Source organism: Balaenoptera musculus, chromosome 1 (assembly GCF_009873245.2).
Source record: "Balaenoptera musculus isolate JJ_BM4_2016_0621 chromosome 1, mBalMus1.pri.v3, whole genome shotgun sequence".
Taxonomy (NCBI): Eukaryota; Metazoa; Chordata; class Mammalia; order Artiodactyla; family Balaenopteridae; genus Balaenoptera; species Balaenoptera musculus.
The window spans coordinates 75,034,123-75,052,695 of record NC_045785.1 but is presented as its reverse complement, the minus strand read 5'-3'; the positions used below and the strand labels follow the sequence as shown (position 1 = coordinate 75,052,695).

The 18,573-nt window shown below is 45.5% G+C and overlaps 2 protein-coding genes across 3 annotated transcripts in view; one reads left to right on the top strand and one right to left on the bottom strand.

Annotated features, from left to right (window-relative positions):
* Nucleotides 1-381: 381 nt before the first annotated feature.
* On the bottom strand, nt 382-3,304 carry CCN1 (cellular communication network factor 1). Its single transcript, XM_036827302.1, has 5 exons — nt 3,000-3,304; nt 2,485-2,698; nt 1,779-2,135; nt 1,442-1,653; nt 382-1,338 (listed from the first exon to the last, which is right to left on the bottom strand). Exons 1-5 carry the CDS (start codon nt 3,060-3,062, stop codon nt 1,036-1,038), a joined length of 1,149 nt encoding a protein of 382 aa, XP_036683197.1. The 5' UTR covers nt 3,063-3,304; the 3' UTR covers nt 382-1,035.
* A 2,167-nt stretch (nt 3,305-5,471) lies between these two features.
* Nucleotides 5,472-18,573, top strand: part of DDAH1 (dimethylarginine dimethylaminohydrolase 1) — a 254,667-nt gene continuing 241,565 nt past the window's right edge. Inside the window, exon 1 of one of the 2 annotated variants that reach the window (XM_036856751.1) lies at nt 5,472-6,007. In XM_036856751.1, the coding sequence (XP_036712646.1) occupies nt 5,733-6,007 (275 nt within the window). In that variant the 5' untranslated portion in view covers nt 5,472-5,732. The remainder of the gene's footprint in view (nt 6,008-18,573) is intronic. The other variant, XM_036856767.1, reaches the window with a different exon arrangement.

Here is an 18,573-nt window from a genome sequence, read left to right as displayed (position 1 = left end):
GACTCTACTATACCCACCTCAAAGAGCTTGGGTGATGGAGACCCTTAGCCTTTGAGTTCTTATGAAAATAAAGCATTATTATTTAAATCACAAACTTAGCTTCAGATTCCTTCTTGTGCTTTGTACAATGCCTGGTGTTCAATACATGTTTTTAAAACAGATTACTCTAAATTCCAAGATTTTTTTCTGCTGAAGATATAAAAGCAATCATTGTTAGATTTTTAGAGGTTAGTTCCCTGCTCTATCCCAAGCACCTGGAACAGTTCCTGGTACAAAGTAGGTACCCAGTAAATCCTGTTTCAATGATTGAATGCATAAGCTAGATTGTCCCCAATGGTTTTGAACATTCTCTAAAAATCCTGAATGCCATAAACTCAGATATTAGGTAAATATTTCTTTATTAAATGATTAATTCCATAAATAAATTCTTTTCACTGAATATAAAATTAAAATCATTTACAAATTATTCCAGTATTACATTTCCCCTCCCTCCCCAAAAGCTACATTTTGATAAATAAAAACATTCAGTCTTAAAACACCTGATTTCTGTTTGCAATTTAGAGTGCAGATAGCTGCCTCTCATGGACACTCACAGAGTGTCACCTTCTGGAAGGGATGGACCCCCCCCCCTCCCATTTACTTCTGTCAAAGGATGGAGTCTTTAAGCGTCCAACTAATCTTATTACCTTTTACAACTGTAAAACCGAAAGGGAAAAAGCCTAGAGAAAAATACGCTTACCAAATAATTTACAAACAGAAAACAGAACGTCATCAACACCACAAGCTCCAAAATGAAGCAGTAACGTGTGCTCCAATATTATGAAGCAAAGTATTCTCCAATCGCGGCTGCATTAGTGTCCATGTGCACCAGCACGCCTGGCAGTTTCGAAATACCTTAATACTACTCAAGAATGAGCAGTGCATCCCTTCTACAGTGAGTCCCTTCAGCCCGCCGCCCCCACCCACGCCTCCGTGATGCTGACACTCTTCTCTTCCCACTTTGTCCACCCTCGTGCCGGAAAACCCAGGTAGCGTTTAGTCCCTAAATTTGTGAATGTCATTGAACAGTCTGTAGAAGGGAAAGGCTGCCTCGTTGGCATGCGGGCAGTTGTAGTTGCATCTGCAGGACTGGATCATCATGACGTTCTTGGAAAACGTCTCCCCATCTTCGCAGCGGAACCGCATCTTCACAGTCCTGGTCTGCTGAGGCGTGCAGCAGCTGCCGTCCACGCAGGAACCGCAGTACTTGGGCCGGTATTTCTTCATACTCGAACATCCAGCGTAAGTAAACTTGACCGGTTCGGGGGATTTCTTGGTCTTGCTGCATTTCTTGCCCTTCTGTAAGAAAGAGAAGAGAAGGGAAGTTAGTGTTTCTCTTTCTTGGAAGAGAGGTTCCCATCTCACCCAGGGGACCAGTCTACACGGCACTGCAGGCACTTACTTTCAGGCTGCTGTACACCGGCTGTCCACAAGGCCGCACTTCACAGATCCGGGTTTCTTTCACCAGGCGGCATTCAGGGTTGTCATTGGTAACGCGTGTGGAGATACCAGTTCCACAGGTTTTTGAGCACTGGGACCACGAAGTCGTTTGGACGATACATTTCTGGCCATGTGAAGAAGGGCTGTACAGAATGCGAGGTTCCATTCCGAAAACTAGAGGGACAAACAAGAGGGAAGATTCCTCAGACGCATACCAACACAAACAGATTCAAGTTCTCATTTCTCTGAAGTTTCAAACTAGGAATGGGTTTCAGTACAATGTCTCAGTCTTCACTTACCGGGGAGCCGCTTCAGGGAGCCGCCTTTTCCAATTGCAATTAATTCATTGTTTCTCGTTAACTCCACCTCCGAGGCATCGAAGGCCAGCTCCTTGCCCAGGAGGCCGTCCCTGTCGTCCATGGGGTCCTTGGCACCATCCTCGTCGCAGACCCACTCCTCACAGCACTGCCCGGTAACTTTGACCAGCCGGGGGTTGGGACAGCCCAAGCTGGGGAGAGAGAGTTCTTGGGGACACAGAGGAATGCAGCCCACGGCGCCGTCAATACATGTGCACTGATGTTTACAGTTGGGCTGGAAACTTTCCCCATTCTGGTAGATTCTGGAGTTATATTCACAGGGTCTGCCCTCTGACTGAGCTGCAAAGAGCACCAAAAAAGAAAGGGAGAAGAGAATAAAGTTAAGATTCCGTACGACGGCCTGAAACTCAGACATATTTTCTGCTGCTAAATTCAATTGATGCTAAAGTTTCCTACGATTCCCCGGAGACTCCAGAGCAGAACAATAAGTTAGTCAGGAATCACTTTTCCGTATGCGCTTTTCGTTGGGCCCAGACACACTGAATTGCATTCCAGACTGCTGAAATCATGTGCCTTTCTGCCAAGCTACCAACAACAAAGCATCACCATACATGGTCGCAAAATTACTAAACTTCTGGACTACGGGGACTATTCTTTTTTTAAAGGGGCCAAACCACAAGCATCTTACCTCTGCAGATCCCCTTCAGAGCGGTGGAGCTGGCGCCGAAGTTGCATTCCAGCCCCTTGGTGTGGTCGCAGGGCTGCGTTTTGCTGCAGTCCTCGTTGAGCTGCTTGGCGCAGACCTTACAGCAGCCGCAGGCGTCCCGGACCAGCCCGACTCCCGGGGCGCACTTGGGCGCCTCCAGGGGGCAGTGGCAGGCGGCGGGGCAGGTGGAGAGAGCCTGGAAGGGGGAGAGGACACGTGTGAGGCTCGGCGCGGTGGGCAGGAGGGACGCCCCGGGAAGGGACGGGGGTATCCGGCCCGGGCGGCAGGGGGTCTCTGATCCCGTCCAGCCCGGCCACCCCGGGCGGCTGCGTACGCCGGGAGGGCCCCCCGGCACGTCTTCAGGGCGGGCTTAAAGAAAGAGCTCCCCCGAAACGCCCCGCCGAACTTCGGAGTCTAGCTTTATCGGCCGCGGGCCATCTGGGGAAAGGCGAAGGGGCTGCTAGAGCGGACGGGGAAGCGGTGGCCAAAGAACTCACCAGCCTGGCCAAGTGGATAAGGGTGACGGCGAGGGCGAGCGACCTGGCGGTGCTGGAGCTCATCGTGGCGCGCAGGAGGGGTCCAGGAGAGCGCGGAGGCAAAGACGCCAACACACCGGTGCGTAGCGGCCGGGCCGGCGCGGCTGGGGCGGTGGGCCGGGCGGTGGGCCGGGCGGCGGGGAGGCGAGAGCCAGGCAGGCGAGCGGGCTGCGGGCGTCCTTCTCTCCAGGTCCTTGCCGGGGAGGAACGGAAGGCGCGGATGCTGCTCGGGGACGCTCTCGCTCGCGGTCTGCCCCAGCGCCCAGAGCCCGCCTTTTATACGGGCCGGCCGCGGCGCCGCGTGTTGCAGTGACGTCGACTCTGTCTGCGCGTTCCAGAATTCTCAAACATCTCAGGAATGCTGGTTGGCGCGGGCTCCTGCCAAGCGCCTCCCCTGGCTCCGTTGCACTTTTTTTTTTTTTGTCCTGGACCCGTCAAGAAAACAATCTTCCGTTTTTTCCACTTTAAATAACGACTTCTATAGGGGAGGGCTCTTCTTGGAGTGATGGTGGTGATGGTGGTGGAAGGGCCGAGGGGGGCGAGTTCAGAACTTTGCCTGGATTGGGAGGGTGGGAGGACCTGGAGGGAGGAACAAAAGTCGTTTTGTTTGGTGATGCCGAGTTGACCGGGCAGCCTTGGAACCCCTCACCCAGGAAGGCAGCGAGCTGTTTGCTTGTTTACAGCGAAGGTGAGAGTCAAGTTATCTATTGAGAGAGGCGAACGGGGAGGGAGAGTGTCTGGGAGCCAGGAATCTATCTGAGGACTTCATAGAAGCGTGCTCGGATCAAGTCCCAAATCTTTGGCATGGTGTTTATTGGACAAGTGAAGTGTATTGCAAATTAATACCCGAGGTGGCATTTATGAATGAGAAGGGGGAAAAAAAAATCAACTTCCCCCATCGTCTGGCAGATTCCCAGGCAGAGGTCTTCCCCCGTCCGCCAACCCCCACCCCCTCCGCTTTTTGGTATGTCGTACTTGTTTGTTTTTGGAGGTTCCCACTTTAGTTCCAGCCCACTGCCTGGGTTGGAAGTCCGAGAGGAAACGAACGCAGGGAGCTCTCTGGGAGGCGGACTTACACTTCCTCACGGATGCGGGAGACTGGGTAAGCCCTTCCAGCCTCCCACCGCGGGCGGGAGGCGACGCTAACTAAGCAGCCAGCCAGAAGCGGGGGGGACGACGGTGGAGTGATTTGTATTGAGATCATCACCTGTATATACAGCAAAACCAAACCAGATTCCAGCACCATTGTGCCCAGTGGATCTCTGGAAAAAGCAGACTCCTTGACGCTGAAAGTTTTGTGGGGCTTTTTAACTTCTTTCCTTGGGACCATTTAGAAGCCTCCCATTTCAAGTGAATTGCAATGCTTTGCTCTCTAAGTACAGAGAAATAAGAGATTTAGGATGTAATATTCTGTAGTAAAAAAAAAAAGTTAGCAATTTTAAGGTCCTATTCTACCAGCAACACATTCAGTAGAAGACCTCCTACAAAGCAAGTTACTTGAACTTCAAATACCGTTAGTGTGATGGACAAATGTTCCCTCAAAGTTTAAAAAACTATCTTCTTGTGTAACTTTCATAAAAACATACACAGTAATTATGACAGTTTCCCTTTTATATGTGCTCTGGGAGAAATCCTTGTCCTTTGCGATGTTTAGGGCTGTTCAGTCTAAATGACTGAGAAGTCTTGCTTAAGAAGGCCTTCAGTGTGACTTTTCTGTGAATGACTCTAATAAACACAAGAAGCTATTGCAATGAAAACACTCTCCCATGGAGAGAACTGTGGCAGGAAAGAGTTAAGTTTCATTCATTCAAAAGTGCTCTTCCAGAAGTCTAAGAAGCTTTTACTAGAGGGAGAAGGATGTCTAAGGTTTTGTTGGAGGGATGTGGGGTGGTGAACTTACTTTTCAAGACAATAGACTGTCAGGTGTTCTGGGCCCTGCATCCTGCCCAAGCCAATTCATCAGTTATTATTTAGAAAACGTTTTTGTTGTTTTCCTGTGTTCAACTTTAGTTACTGTTTCCTTCTTAATGAAGTGACTGGGGATGGGGGTGAGTAGGTACAGTACAGGGTGGGAGGAGGTGGTGAAGAGAGAATGGAGAGGAGCGTTCCTGGCTTCTGTTGTGGCGTCTTTTCTATTTGACTTCATGGTTGTAAGTATTTCCAGATGGTGAATCAGACACCAGACGTAACAATATTTCCATATTTGGGTATAGCAGTAGCCTGCGTTTTTAACATTTTTCTGCCTCTGTTATCCAACCACAAAGCATTCTTGACAGCTTCAAATGTTGTTAAATATAGACTTAACTTCTGTTCCCAGAGCAGGAAATTCTTTGGAATTCCTTGTTTTTCACGCAATCTGTCTATCATAATTTAAAATAAAATTACAGTGGATGATCCAACTGGCTCATGTACACACCTTGCTCCTTTATGGAAGTTGTGTGTGTGTGTGTGTGCGCGCGCGCGCGCACGTGTGTGTGTGGAAGAGGGGGCTCAAAGAGATTCAGTCTGCTGCACAGCATTCAAAAACACACCATTCCAGAGATTCCTTTAAAAATCAGATTAAAGTTTTCTAACAAGGGTTGTGTGCGTTTGTTTCTGGACTTCATCTGGGGAATCTTGGAGGATGAGTTTGCCCCAGAGGAGAAACTTACAGAACCTCACCGTCAGCTGCCCATTTAAAGCAGGGGGTGTGTGATGGGAGGGGGTGGGAAGCTGCAGCAAACAGGGCCAGGACGTTGGGGAGCCGGAGAGACGGGAGTAACCTGTGTACACAGCCTTTCCATATACTATGTCCTGGTGAGACTGCTAGTAAACGACAGCCTCAGACAAGAGGAACCGCAGCTCGTCAAGTCCTGCTCCGAGAAGGTCCAGAAACCCCAGATGTCCCATCGCCTTCTCCCCTCCTCTGCTGAGAGCTGCAGATCAGTTCACGTTGACAGATTGAAGGGTCAGTGTGCAAACGTTCACGGGTAAGTGTCTTCGGGTGCTAATTCTGCATGGCTCTTTTGCTCTCTTTCCTCTCTCCCTCCCTCTCTGGGAGCCCCAGGAGGGAATAAGGGGCCGCCTTGTTTCCTTGGGCTGCAAGGCACGGAGAAGGGGCTGCTTGTCTTCTCAGCTCCTGGCTTTGGACTGAGCGATGGGAACGTCTCTCGCGCACTGATGCCAGGGAATTTTAGGTCACCAAAAGAAGGGTTCACTGTCTGGCGGCAACTGAGAATAATAATCACCCTAAATCTGGCGACTCCGGTTTCCTAGCCCTAGACCAGTGGTTCTCAAACTGTGGCCCGCATCAGACTCACCTGGAGGGCTGGTTAAACGACTGACCCCACTGGCCCCACCCCCAAATTTCTTATTAGTTACACTTCTAAGAAGTCCCGAGATGATGCTGATGGTGCTTGTTCGGGGAATCACACCCTGAGAAACACTGCCGTGGACGACGGGAGTGCCTGCAATAGCTGTGTGTGTGCGTGTTTGTCTTCAGAGGTACTCGGCGGGCTCACAACTCCACCTTTTATAGCCACCTTAAGGTACAGCACAACTTACTGTGACGGCGAAAGGCCAACTTTAAGGTGGCGCCCCTGCGCCATCCTATTGCTCTCCGCTCCCCCAAGCCCCACCCCACCCCGAGTGACTGCAGGGAGAGCCAGAGAGCCGGGATGGCGGCGGGAACTGGGTGGCAGTGGCACTGGGAAGGCCTCAGCTGCCCCCGGGACCCCTGCGGAGACGGCGGGCTGGGAGGATGGGGAGAGATCCGGGGCCCGAGCACCGGGACGCGCCCGGCCGCCGGCTGCCCGCCGCCCCCTGCCGGCTGCCCGTCCCGCGCTCCCGGAGTCGCGGCGGTGGCCAGGACTAGAGGTTTCCGGCGGCGCGCGGCGCAGGACGTTTCCAGCCCCAGCCCATATTTGGTGAAAGTCTTTCAAGACTCCGTCATCCAGCTCCGGGGGGCGGCGGCGGCGGCCCTAGGAGGAGGCCCAGCAACGGCGCGGCCGCCGAGCTGCTGAAAAGTGCCCGCGCCCGGTCCTCGGGCCGCCCGGCCGCAGGCGGGGCTGGCGTGCGGGAGCGCGCGTGCCGGGGAGACCGCGGCCGCCCGGCCCGAGCCCGCACCCCTGAGAGGGCCCGGCCCGCCCTGGGCTGCGTGGGTGGCTGGCCGGGAGGGCGCCGGCCCGATTGTGTCACTTTTCCCGTCCACCCCGCTGTTGACTCGTCCTCCCAACGGGGCAGAGAGTTGCCGCGCTGTGCCAGACTTGCAGGGTACGCCCAGGTGCGGGGCTGTGTGTGCGTTGTCAGAGCGTGGCGTTCGTTCAGACATCAAGCCCACCCGAGAGCGGGGACGTGGAATTGACTTTGGGGAGAAGTCCCCAAGGGCCTGGATCCCGTTATCCCTAGAAGGGAGGGAGGCTGGAGCTCCCTCTTGGTTTCTCTTGGTCTCCCACATCCCTTCCTCCCTTCCTTATCAGTAAGTTCCGTGGAGGCAGACCCCCTGGATAGGAAGCCCTAGCTCTGCCATCCACTAGCCTGCAGTCTTCAGTAAACTGCACATCCTCTCTGGGCCTTGTATCCTTCATCAGTAAATTGGGAAAGGAGACAGCAGGTAGTAAAACTGGAGCAGTCCCTTTCAGGGCTAAATTTCACGCCATCCTCTCCTGATAATAACAGAAGCCAACGCTTATATAGGGCTCACTCTGTGTCAGGCACAGTTTTGAATGCCTGCTATTTATTGACTTATTTCATTCTCCAGTGCCCCATTGAGGTAGATCCTCTGGTTAACACCATTTTCTATCTAAATGAAGAAATGGAGGCACAGAGGGTAAATGTCTAGCCAAAGGGCACTCACCTAGCAGGTAGCAGAACTGAACCCAGGCATCTTGGTCCCAGCAGGCCTTGCCCTTAACCGCTGTGCCTACTCCCCATCTCTTACTTTAGACGTTCAGGCCTGTCCCTTCTTCTGGAACTTAACCTTTATTTAACTCTATCACAGCTTACCCAGATGTTTCAGGATAAATGCATCAGATAGAAAAGTAGTTGAGAAGTTAACTGAAGCTGTGTGAACCTCTAAGAATTGCCTAATGTACTGGCTCTTGGGGAAGAGGGGGAAAGGAGTGTTGCATTTCAACAGAAAAAGCCTTAACACAAATAAGTTTACATAGTGGACTTTTAGACACCTTGGCAGAGGGTGGGGAAGGTATCTTGGCCTTTGGGGTCCTTCTGATACCTTACAAGCCACATTGATCAGGCAGTCCCTGCTTCTGGAATAAGGCTTGGCCCGGTAGGAACTACATTTGTCACTGAGGTGGTTTTCAGTGTCACTTACTTGATAGTTTATCAGTCTGAGTGTTCCTTATGGACCCAATCTACTTTTAACTTGTTTTTTCTAACTATATGTTATGAGTATAATTATCTATGTATCTGAGGACAAATTGTTTATCCTCTTTGAACCCCAGATTTATTCTGATCTCATGGTATGTCATGGTACCATGGTAGGCACTGGTGACATAAAAAAGAGGACTTTAACATTGACCTTCCCCGAAGGACTTTACAGTCTGTTCCTGAAGTGAGTACAAAGTGCTGTGTGGACACTTTCGGCCCTGGGGAGTGAAAATGGAATAATCTGAGTCTGTAAGGATGAGCAAGAGTCTGCTACACGGAAAGATATTTGAGACAGAGGGAACAGAGCCTTGACCATGCATAATGAGGACCTGCTAGGGAGGCTTGACCATAGAGTCCCTTTGGGGAACTGGCAAGAGAGGTCAGCTGGGATCTTCCGCAAATGGCCTTGCCCGTGGCGTTGGGACTCTGTCTACAGCCAGTGGTGAGCCCTGTGAGTTTTTGCCTTGGTTTCCTCATTTATAAGATAATGGGGTTGCCCCAGCTCAGGGGATACGAACTGAAGCGCTCACAGGGATCAGCCAGGTAAACAAAATGCCATTCCAAGGATTTTTGCCAGCTGACACTGGCCTCAGCCTGGGGGAACCATGCGGATGGTGTGGACTCTATGGGGGGAGGGAGGTGCAGTGGGGGCTAAGTGGTTGGTAGGTGAAAATGTAGGTCCAGTGTTTGCTTGTTTTCTCAGTTTTTAAAGAGATCTGGATCTTTAGGTGAAGGCTTTTACTTTTTAAAATGTTGGTAATTAATTAGAACAATGTTAAAATGCCATCAAAGTTAATCTTGGGAAAACCAAAGAAGACAGTGTGAGGGAGCTGCCAGTTGTGACCTCCAGACTGAATGTCTCTAAGAACCTGTCCTGCTCTGGCATTCTGTAACTCTCAGCCTCTCGTGAAATGTTAAGGAATAGCACCATGGGCTCCATTTAATTGTCAGTTTGACTAGATTTTCATTTGTTTAAGAATCATGGCTGTCACTTGACTGACTCAGTTGTAAGAGTTTACACTTTATCAACAAAATTGGAATCAGTGTCTTTTTCTTATTTTCTACTTTCCACACTCCCCAAACACCACTCAGTCTCCCTCTTACTTCTCCCCTTGACTTTATGTTGTAAGCAGCAGGCACTCCTTTGGCAGCATGCTAGGAAACAATTTTTCTAGGGCATTCGTATCAAGTGGGAGCTATATCTGTTTATTTCCTCCACCTGGCATCTGTCCACAGGAAGCCAGGCATTTCTAGCCCCTTTACCTTACAGAACTTCTTGTTTTGTGATAACACAGAAACATTTCAAAGGAATCAACTGGAAGGCACCTCTCCCACTCTGCCCTGCAATCTATCTTCTACACATGCTTGAGCAATATGAAATATATTAATTATAAGTCACTATCAAATGGGTTGGTTCCAGATTTAGGGATTAAAAATTAACCTTCACCTCTTCTGGGTTTTATTTCCAGAGATACCTGTCTCTTAACTGCCCACTGAAAACCACACATACCACATTCAGCATCTAGAAAGGATTTGATCTGGGCACAGTACATGAGCACACAGATAGATCCTACAGAGAGACTGAAGCCATTTATTCATGCCAAATTTTGCGGGACCGAGGATTAAGTGTAAAGGAGGATTCTGGCAGTTGGGCTGATTATGTGAAAGAAGACATAAGACATGTTTAATACTCGGCAGGAGGCTTGGCATATAGTAAGTACTTAATAAATTATAATTATTTCCACAGCAAGCACCACAGTTACCTTTACTTTTACTACAATTAGCATAGAATGAGCTAGACTTATTCTCTAGAGAATATTCTGTATTCTTTAGACTAGATGAAAAAACTTGATGAACTCTAGTTAAAAAATCATTTGATAAATGGTATATAGCTGATGTGATTTATAAGATCCACCCAGGCCAGGATCCTGGCTTGCACTGGGGCTCCAGCAATCATCTAAGAAAGCACTCAAATGGCCTTGCCTGTCATGGAATTGCAACTTTGCCTACAAGCAGTGTCGAGCCATGTGAGGTTTTGCCTTGGTTTCCTCATCTGTAAGATAATGGGGTTGTTCCAACTCAGGGTCATGCACTCAAGTGCTCCACAGATCAACTAGATACAAAACACCACACCTGAGGATTAGTGCCAGCTGACACTTGGTCTCAGTGTTTGGGAGCCATGGGGATCGCTATGTCTATGGGGCCTGGGTTTTGCCTACCAAAGACTAAGCAGTTCATATATACATATATATATATATGTATATGTATATGCATATATATATATGAGATGTTAAGGTAGAGCAGAGTGTCTGTCTCCAAAGACCATTCTTTTGAGGAAGAACATGGCGTTTGCCCTCCATGAAATCCGCCTTAAAGTCTAGGCACTTGCCCCCAACTTCTTGACTTCCCCTTAAAAACTGATTGTGGATTCCTCGCTTAAATATTTTTCTAAATGTGAGCTTAATTTTGTCTTCAAAATCATTGTGGACCCCACTTTCTTCAGGAGAATCTGGTAATGAATGAGTCAAATAATAAAAGAGGGTTTCCTCCTCAGGGACCCTTGCCTGAGCTTGTTCCTGTTTTCTCTGAAGAGAAAGAGATGTGTCAGAGCAGAGGAGGAACTCAGAGATTGAGAGATACTTCTAGCCTAACTTAGTCATCACCATTGACTTAATTACCTGAGGCCGATGGTGCTGCTACCACCCATGGCGCATGGTCACCCTCATATCACAGCTGCTCAGCATGGAGCCCTCCAGGTACCCACCAAGCACTCCCTCTGTGCACCTTGTGCAAGGTGTCCCTGAGCCTTGGATGTGGGCATGGGTGTGGTGCCCAAGGTTATGGCAAAACATAAAAAGCGTAGAGCAATTTGAGGCTAGTCCCAGATGTTTCTCTGACGTTTTTTTATCCCCTCTCCTTTAATTAGGTTTTAGCTTTCAAAAGAAAAACAAAGCTATTTTTAAACAGTCAGCTCTTTTTTTGGGGACTTGTTTCTAACTTTTTAAAAAATTGAGATATAACTGACGTACAACATTATATTCGTTTTACGTGTACAACATAATGATTCAATGTATGTATATATTGGGAAATGATCACCACAGTAAGTCTAGTTCACATCCATCACCTCACATAGTTACAGTTTTTGTTTTGTTTTGTTTTTCTGGTGAGTAGAACTTTTAAGATCTACTCTCTTAGATATACATATACAATACAATACACATATACAATACAGTACACATATACATATACAATACAGTATTTCACATATACAATACAGTATTATTAGCCATGCTGTACATTACATCCCCAGGATTTATTTATCTTATATTCTTTTATAACTGCAAGTTTGTTCCTTTTGATCACCTAAACAGTCAATTCTTAAAGGAAAAAGACAATATGTGTTCAATGCTTGAACCTTCTGAGGCTCTGGGAAATGCTGCTGGGGGAATTATAAAGTGTGGAATATATACCAAAGCACTGCAGATCCAGGAGATGATGGCTCAATTCAATCCTATAAATATGATATGAATGACAGGCTTCATGCTAGGTGGCAATGCAAAGAGAAATAATATCTAGACTTTGCCATTATGGTCTCGTAGCCTAGGGGAGATCTAGATGCTTAAACAGATAATACAATATAGCGATCTATTTTCTATGTACAGTGTAGCCAAATTGCTCTGGGAGTACAGACAAGGGACATCTAACTTTGAGTCCCCCCCTTTAAAGATGTGAGGTGTTGTTCAGTTTGTATTTTTTGATGGATGGGACAGGTTAGACCCAGTTATACACAGGCACTAACATGTAGGATCCCCTTGAAGCTGGTGATTGCACAGAACATGGGCATCTTCATGAGACAACAGACAACACCTAAAAGTGAGAAACTTAGGATGAGCCTCTGAAAATGCATTAATCGCAGAGAGGACCATCCCCGTGGGTGCTGTTGGAAATTATCACTATGGATCCTTCTTTCTGAGGTGGGAGGGAAGGGAACTGACATTTACAGGGCAACTGACATGAGCCAAATGCCTTAGAGGTTATCTCACCTAATGTTCAAGAAAATCCTCTAAGGCGAGCATTTTGAACATCTTTCTAAGCTTAGGAAGTCGGGGTTCAGAGAAGTTAAACAAGTTGCCCAAGAACAAGCAGTTAGAATGTGACCAAATAAGGATTCTAACCCAGACCTGTCTGACTGTGTCCAGACCCAAAGCCTGTGCCCTTTCTACATGTCTGCTACACCATCCTGACTTCCTGAGTTTCCACTCCCTTTATGAGTGTTTGCTCTTTTTCTATTTTTTTTTTTATTGTTACCACCTTGCTTTATAGAGCCAGCCCTTTTACCTTTTCTTAGCACTTTCAGATCCATCGATGTTGAATTTTTTGAGCCACTCACTGGTGAGCCTGGCCTCTAAAAGGAGGTGCAGATTAAAGTGAATGGAATCATTATCATCATCATTATAATCAGAGAACAGGCATGGTGATATTAAGCCTGCACTTACAGTTGCTTCCTTGCTAGGCACTATGTAGAATGATTTAGATATACATGATTTCTGCCTTCTAGGGACAGATGACAGGTTCCTCAGGATGTGGAGTTTAATTGGAAATAATGAAGGAAGTATGATTTCGGGATTCTATGTTTCAAAGACAGAGGGAAGTGCCATGGCAGTCTAAGGCTGCACTAAAGTGATACTGCGGCTCTATAAAGGCAAGGTGGTAACAATAAAAGAATACAGAAAAAGAGCAAACACTTATAAAGGGAGTGGAAACTCGGAAGTTAGAGGACTATGTGAAAAGGGTATTGGACAAATGCACTGAAGTGTGTGTGAGTGCGTGTGCTTGTGTGTTGGGGGAGGGAAGGTTGAGGGGAATGGAATGAGAAGAACATGGTGAATTATGACATTCTTGTGGATTCATTATCTCTTCTTGTTAGCACAGCACATCCGGACTCCATTCATCTTTCTTTTCTCTGGGCCTTCTGCACTTTCTAGGTCCTTGCTCTGCTATTTTGAATAGAGAAGTCCTTGAGTCTCAGTCCAGGAGACGTGGCCAGAAAGGGCTACTTTCATAGTTGGGCCATCCTGCAAACACTGTTTTCAAGGGCCTGCAATCCGAAAAACTGCGGCCAAGGAAGCAGGTAGGGGATGAGGGTGGGTGTGGGGTAAGCTCAGGAAAGACTTCTGAAGTGACATAAAGTGAGAATTGAGACAATTTCCACTTGAAGTCCCCTCTCCACTTATTAGGCATTAACCATCTGGAACCAAATGCAGCTAATTTAGCATCATGTTGGAAAGTTTATAATGTGAACCACATCCTAGGGCCAGGGCATCCAGGTTTTGATCCTTTGTAAGCGTCTCTCTTTTGGAATTCAAACTGGTGTCAGCACATAGGAACTAAGAATGGTGCCAAGTTTTGAGTCACTACTCTCTGCTTTCTTCCAGAACACCGTGGGAAAAGGATGGGCAGACTAGTTAAGGTAAAACCCAGTCCCACCCAAATGCTCACTGAAGGCTGGAAACAAATCCGTTTTTAAATGTTTTAAAAATCAAATTGAACTCAGGAAAGAGGTAATAAGCCTCTGTTCTTTGGTTCAGCTTGGATCTGGAAGCTTGTTTTGTTTTCTGAGTCTCGAGGCTGTCACATTGGGTGTTATCTATAACCCCTTTAGGTTTCTGGGGGGTTCCCGCTTGCCTTTTAAAGGACATTTATTAAATGATTGCACCATGCCAGGGTTTAGAGATATAAAGGTGACTAAGATGTGGTCCCTGACTTTGAGGTAAGCATGGTCTAGAGTGGTAAGAGCATGGGTAAATAATGTGTGTGTGCAAATACTGTGTCCCTTCACAAGGGTGCAGTGCACCAGAACTGCTTCTGGATCCCTATCTGAACATGGCCCTATACTAGGGGTGAGGTCTTCTCATCGCACTGGACGGTGTTGCTCTTGGAACTTCCAGTGCTTCTGCAAAGCTTGAAAGAACAGGCTGTGTTTTTCTCTGCTTTGTTTAAACGACTCTGCTTAGGACATAGTATCAGCATGAGCCTGGAGGGTCCTCTGATAACCTCTCCTTAATAAGGGGTTGGATAGTTTTGTTTTGAATGCCTTTCGCCTTCCCTTTGGTAAGCAATCCAGGCTTCCTGATGTCTATTTATGGCCTTTTAGGTATCTTACATCTTCTGGTGTTCTGATGATAAGTAATGGATGTGTGAATTATATTCTTGGCCTTATCAGAAATGGAGCATAGTGAATCCCAGGATTTCTGTTATATAGTTTTAAAGGTAAACCCAGTTACTTGAAGCCTTTCTCCTAGGCAGTGGACCACATTGGAAGTAGACAGGAAAGGAGAACTTATTGGGCAAGAAGACTGTGTCCTAGGATCCGATTACATTTGGTAGCATTTTAGAGTATTGTTTAATTGGATTCCCCCATTGTTTGTGGTGTGCCATCTGGCGTTATTTCTTTTCTTTTGTTTACTTTGGGTTCAGTTTTCTCTTATTTGTCAAGTTTCTTAATATGGAAACCTAGATCATTGATTTAAGGTCTTTTTTCTTTCTATTATAAGCATTTATTTTATTATTTTTTTAACATCTTTATTGGAGTATAATTGCTTTACAATGGTGTGTTAGTTTCTGCTTTTGTAGATTTCCCTTTAGATGCTCCAACTGCCTCCCACAAATTTTGATATATATGCTTTTATTTTTATTCATTGCAAAGGACTTTCTTTTTTTTAGTATTTATTTGTTTATTATTTATTTATTTATTTTGGCTGCGCCGGGTCTTAGTTGGGGCACGCAGGATCTTCGCTGCGGCATGCGGACTCTTAGTTGCAGCATGCATGAGGGATCTAGTTCCCAGACCAGGGATCGAACCCGGGCCCCCTGCATTGGGAATGTGGAGCCTTACCCACTGGACCACTAGGGAAGTCCCTCAGAGGATTTTCTAATTTCCTTTTTTATTTCATTTTGACTCCTGGTTATTTAGTGTGTTATTTAGGATCCAAATATTTGGATATTTTCCAGGTATCATTCTGTTATTTATTTCTAGTTTGATTTCATTGTGGTCCAAAAATAAACTATTTGATTCTTTTTAAAATATCTTCCACTTCTCTTCTCACTATGTTTACATTTTACTTTAAATACTTGTACATAGTTATAATAGCTGTTTTAATGTTATCTTCTAGTCTCATTATCCCTGTAATTTCTAGGTTTGTTTCTATTGATTACTTTTTCTCCTGATTCTGGATCACATTTTCCTGCTGCTTGACATGTCTAGTAATTTTTTACTTGGAAGCTGTTATAAATATTATGTTGTTGAGTTTCTGGATTTTTTTTCTTTCTTTAAATAGTGTGGGGCTTTGTTTTGGCAAGTCATTAAGTTACATGCAGATCAGCTTGACCCATTCAAAGCCTTATACTTTCCTAGGGCAGGTCTAGAGAATCCTTTACTCAAGAGATAGTTCAGGCTTACTACTAAGATGTGACTGCTGGTGTCTCTATTGAATGACCTAGGATGTCACTGAGGTCTCTCTACTAGTCAACATCGAATGTCAGGAATGCAATTTAAAGAAGATGGTCTAGGATGGCTTCACTGAGTAGGTGAAGGTTTACACTTTTCTTTTGCCTTTCATTACCGGAGCAGTGGGTATGAATTCTTTTAATGATATTGATCCATAATGTCAAACTGCTTTCCAGAAGGTCATAACATTTTCTACTTCTACCAACAGTTTAGGAGAGTGCCTGCTTCACAATATCCTTGCCAGTATTGAGTTTATATTTAATAAATTATAGCATAATCTCTTGGAAGGAATATGATGAAGCCATTAGAATCATGTTTTCTGAAAACTATTTAATAACTTGGGGGGAAACTCTCAAAACAATGTTAATTGAAAGCAGGACAAAAAATTCTATACATATCAAGATATCACTTTTATATAAAGATCATATGTATATATATTCATTCTTTGTTAATAGCATTTATCTGTGGCTAATGGGATTACAGGTGATTTTTATATTCTCCTTATTTTCTTTTTTTAAATATTTATTTATTTATTAATTATTCATTTATTTTGGCTGTGCTGGGTCTTAGTTGCAGCACGTGGGATCTTTGTTGCAGCATTCTGACTCTTAGTTGTGGCATGCAGGCGAGATCTAGTTTCCCGACCAGGGATCGAACCCCGGCCCTCTGCATTGGGAGGGTGGAGTCTTACCCACTGGACCACCAGGGAAGTCCCTCTCCTTATTTACTTTTAGTATAACTTTTATACTAAAAACTACTTTACAATATGAGGTACCTGATAAATGAGTGTATAGTAAAGAAAGGGCTTTACTCAGAAAGTGGAAATACCGGGGGAGAAGAAAATCTACAGATATAGAAATCATATACCCTCCACGAAGTCTAAGCGGAGTCACATTTTTCAGCCTTTGTATTCATTAAGGATCCTCTGAGAGTGGAGCTGTCTGAGACATCGAAAGGAATGTCCTGACAGCACCTCCCAACTAATTGGGAACTTGCAACAGTTGCATAACTGGTCAACCCATGTCCATGGAAGGGAAGCAACTTTCTGCCTTGAATTGTTGTATTTATTTTGACTCGTTTGGACCAAATGCATTTTCCTTGGTTTCCGTTTTACACTTTAACACTGAATGTATTAGTTTGATAGGACTGTCATAACAAAAGATCACAGATTAGGTGGCTTAAACAACAGCAATTTATTTTCTTACAGTTATGGAGGCTAGAAGTCCAAGATCAATGTGTTAGCAGGGTTGGTTTCTTCTGAGGCATCTTTCCTTGGCTTTCAGACGGTGATCCTTTTGTCTTCATATATACATGTACATGTCTGTGTCCATTTCTTCTTATAAAGACACCAGACATATTGGATTACCCTTAATTGGACTACACCATAATGATCTCATTTTAACTTAATTACCTCTTTAAAGACCCTATTTCTAAATATAGTCACATTATGAGGTACTAGGGTTAGGACTTCAAAATATGAATTTTGAGAGGATACAATTCAAGCCATAATACTAGGTTTAGCTGTTTCTTCCAATTCCTCATGGTTGTAGCAGAGGCACAAAACCCATGTCTTTACCCTGCAAGCATAAACTCTAGATCCCAAAGTGCTTGATGTTGAATTCTGGCTCTCTTACGTAAGAGCTCTTTGACCTGGGATGAAATACCTAGACTCTCTACGCTTCAGTATCCTCATCTCTCAAATGGGAACAATACCAGCACATATCTCACAGGTTCGCTGTAAGCATTCAATGTTTAATTTATGCAGATCTTGTAGAACAGTGCTGTCACAAAGCCGTATCCTAGGTGTTCAATAAAGTTTAGCTGTTATCGTTACATCGAATTATCTCATTAATAGAGCTATCTATTTAACACTGTACTTGACACAGAAGGTATAGTGATGAACATAAAAGATGTCTCTGTCTTCACCGACAAGGAGTTTTTTCCCTGGATCTATGTGCCCTTCTTATTTTTGGCAAGGGAACTTTTGTTCTCCTTTGAAAAATTCTGTGTAGAAATACTTTTCTAAGGGATACTGAGCAGTCAAAGCATGCTTGATCTCTCTGCCCTTCCCTCATTGTAAGGACTGACTCTTTAATATGGTTTGTAGATTTAGGGAGAGATAAAGTCTGGAAAAGAAAGCTGAAGTGATCAATCCTGTGTCTTTTTTATGGTTGTCTCTCCTTTCTCTACCCCTTAAACAACACACACATTTATACCCCTTTAGCTGTGCTGGACACATTTTCAAAATCCACATGCCCAGATTGTGCACCTAGATAATGCTGTCTTGTGAGGTTGTGTTGTGGTATCTGCTACGTTAAGTCCTTAGTCCTTCGAGAATGCTTTGATGACTAAAAATATGGATGATGGATCTGTTCCCTGTACACCAGCTCCCTCACCCTCATGTGGGAACGTGTCCTTTGGGTCCTTTTTCAAGCAAAGACTTGTGCTGATCTACCTCATACATTAATTCTAGCTGTAGTAATACTTTGGGAAAGGAATAGGATCCCAAAATAACCACCAAGAGAAGTGTGTCATGAAAGGTCATGGCAATGGGGCAGAGGATATTGGACAGAAGAGTTCTAAAAATAGGAAGCAAGAGATCAAAGACCCAGCAGCAATGAGGAACCTTTTTTGGCTTTGATTCACAGAAGGGGGAGGCAA

Bases quoted from the DNA above. Each gene is read 5' to 3' on its own strand.
- CCN1 (XM_036827302.1), bottom strand. From the start codon at position 3,062: ATGAGCTCCAGCACCGCCAGGTCGCTCGCCCTCGCCGTCACCCTTATC. The intron at 2,699-2,999 runs GTGAGTTCTTTG...TCCCCCTTCCAG, and splicing joins TTATCCACTTGGCCAGGCTG to GCTCTCTCCACCTGCCCCGC. The intron at 1,654-1,778 runs GTAAGTGAAGAC...TTGTCCCTCTAG, and splicing joins CTCCCTGAAGCGGCTCCCCG to TTTTCGGAATGGAACCTCGC.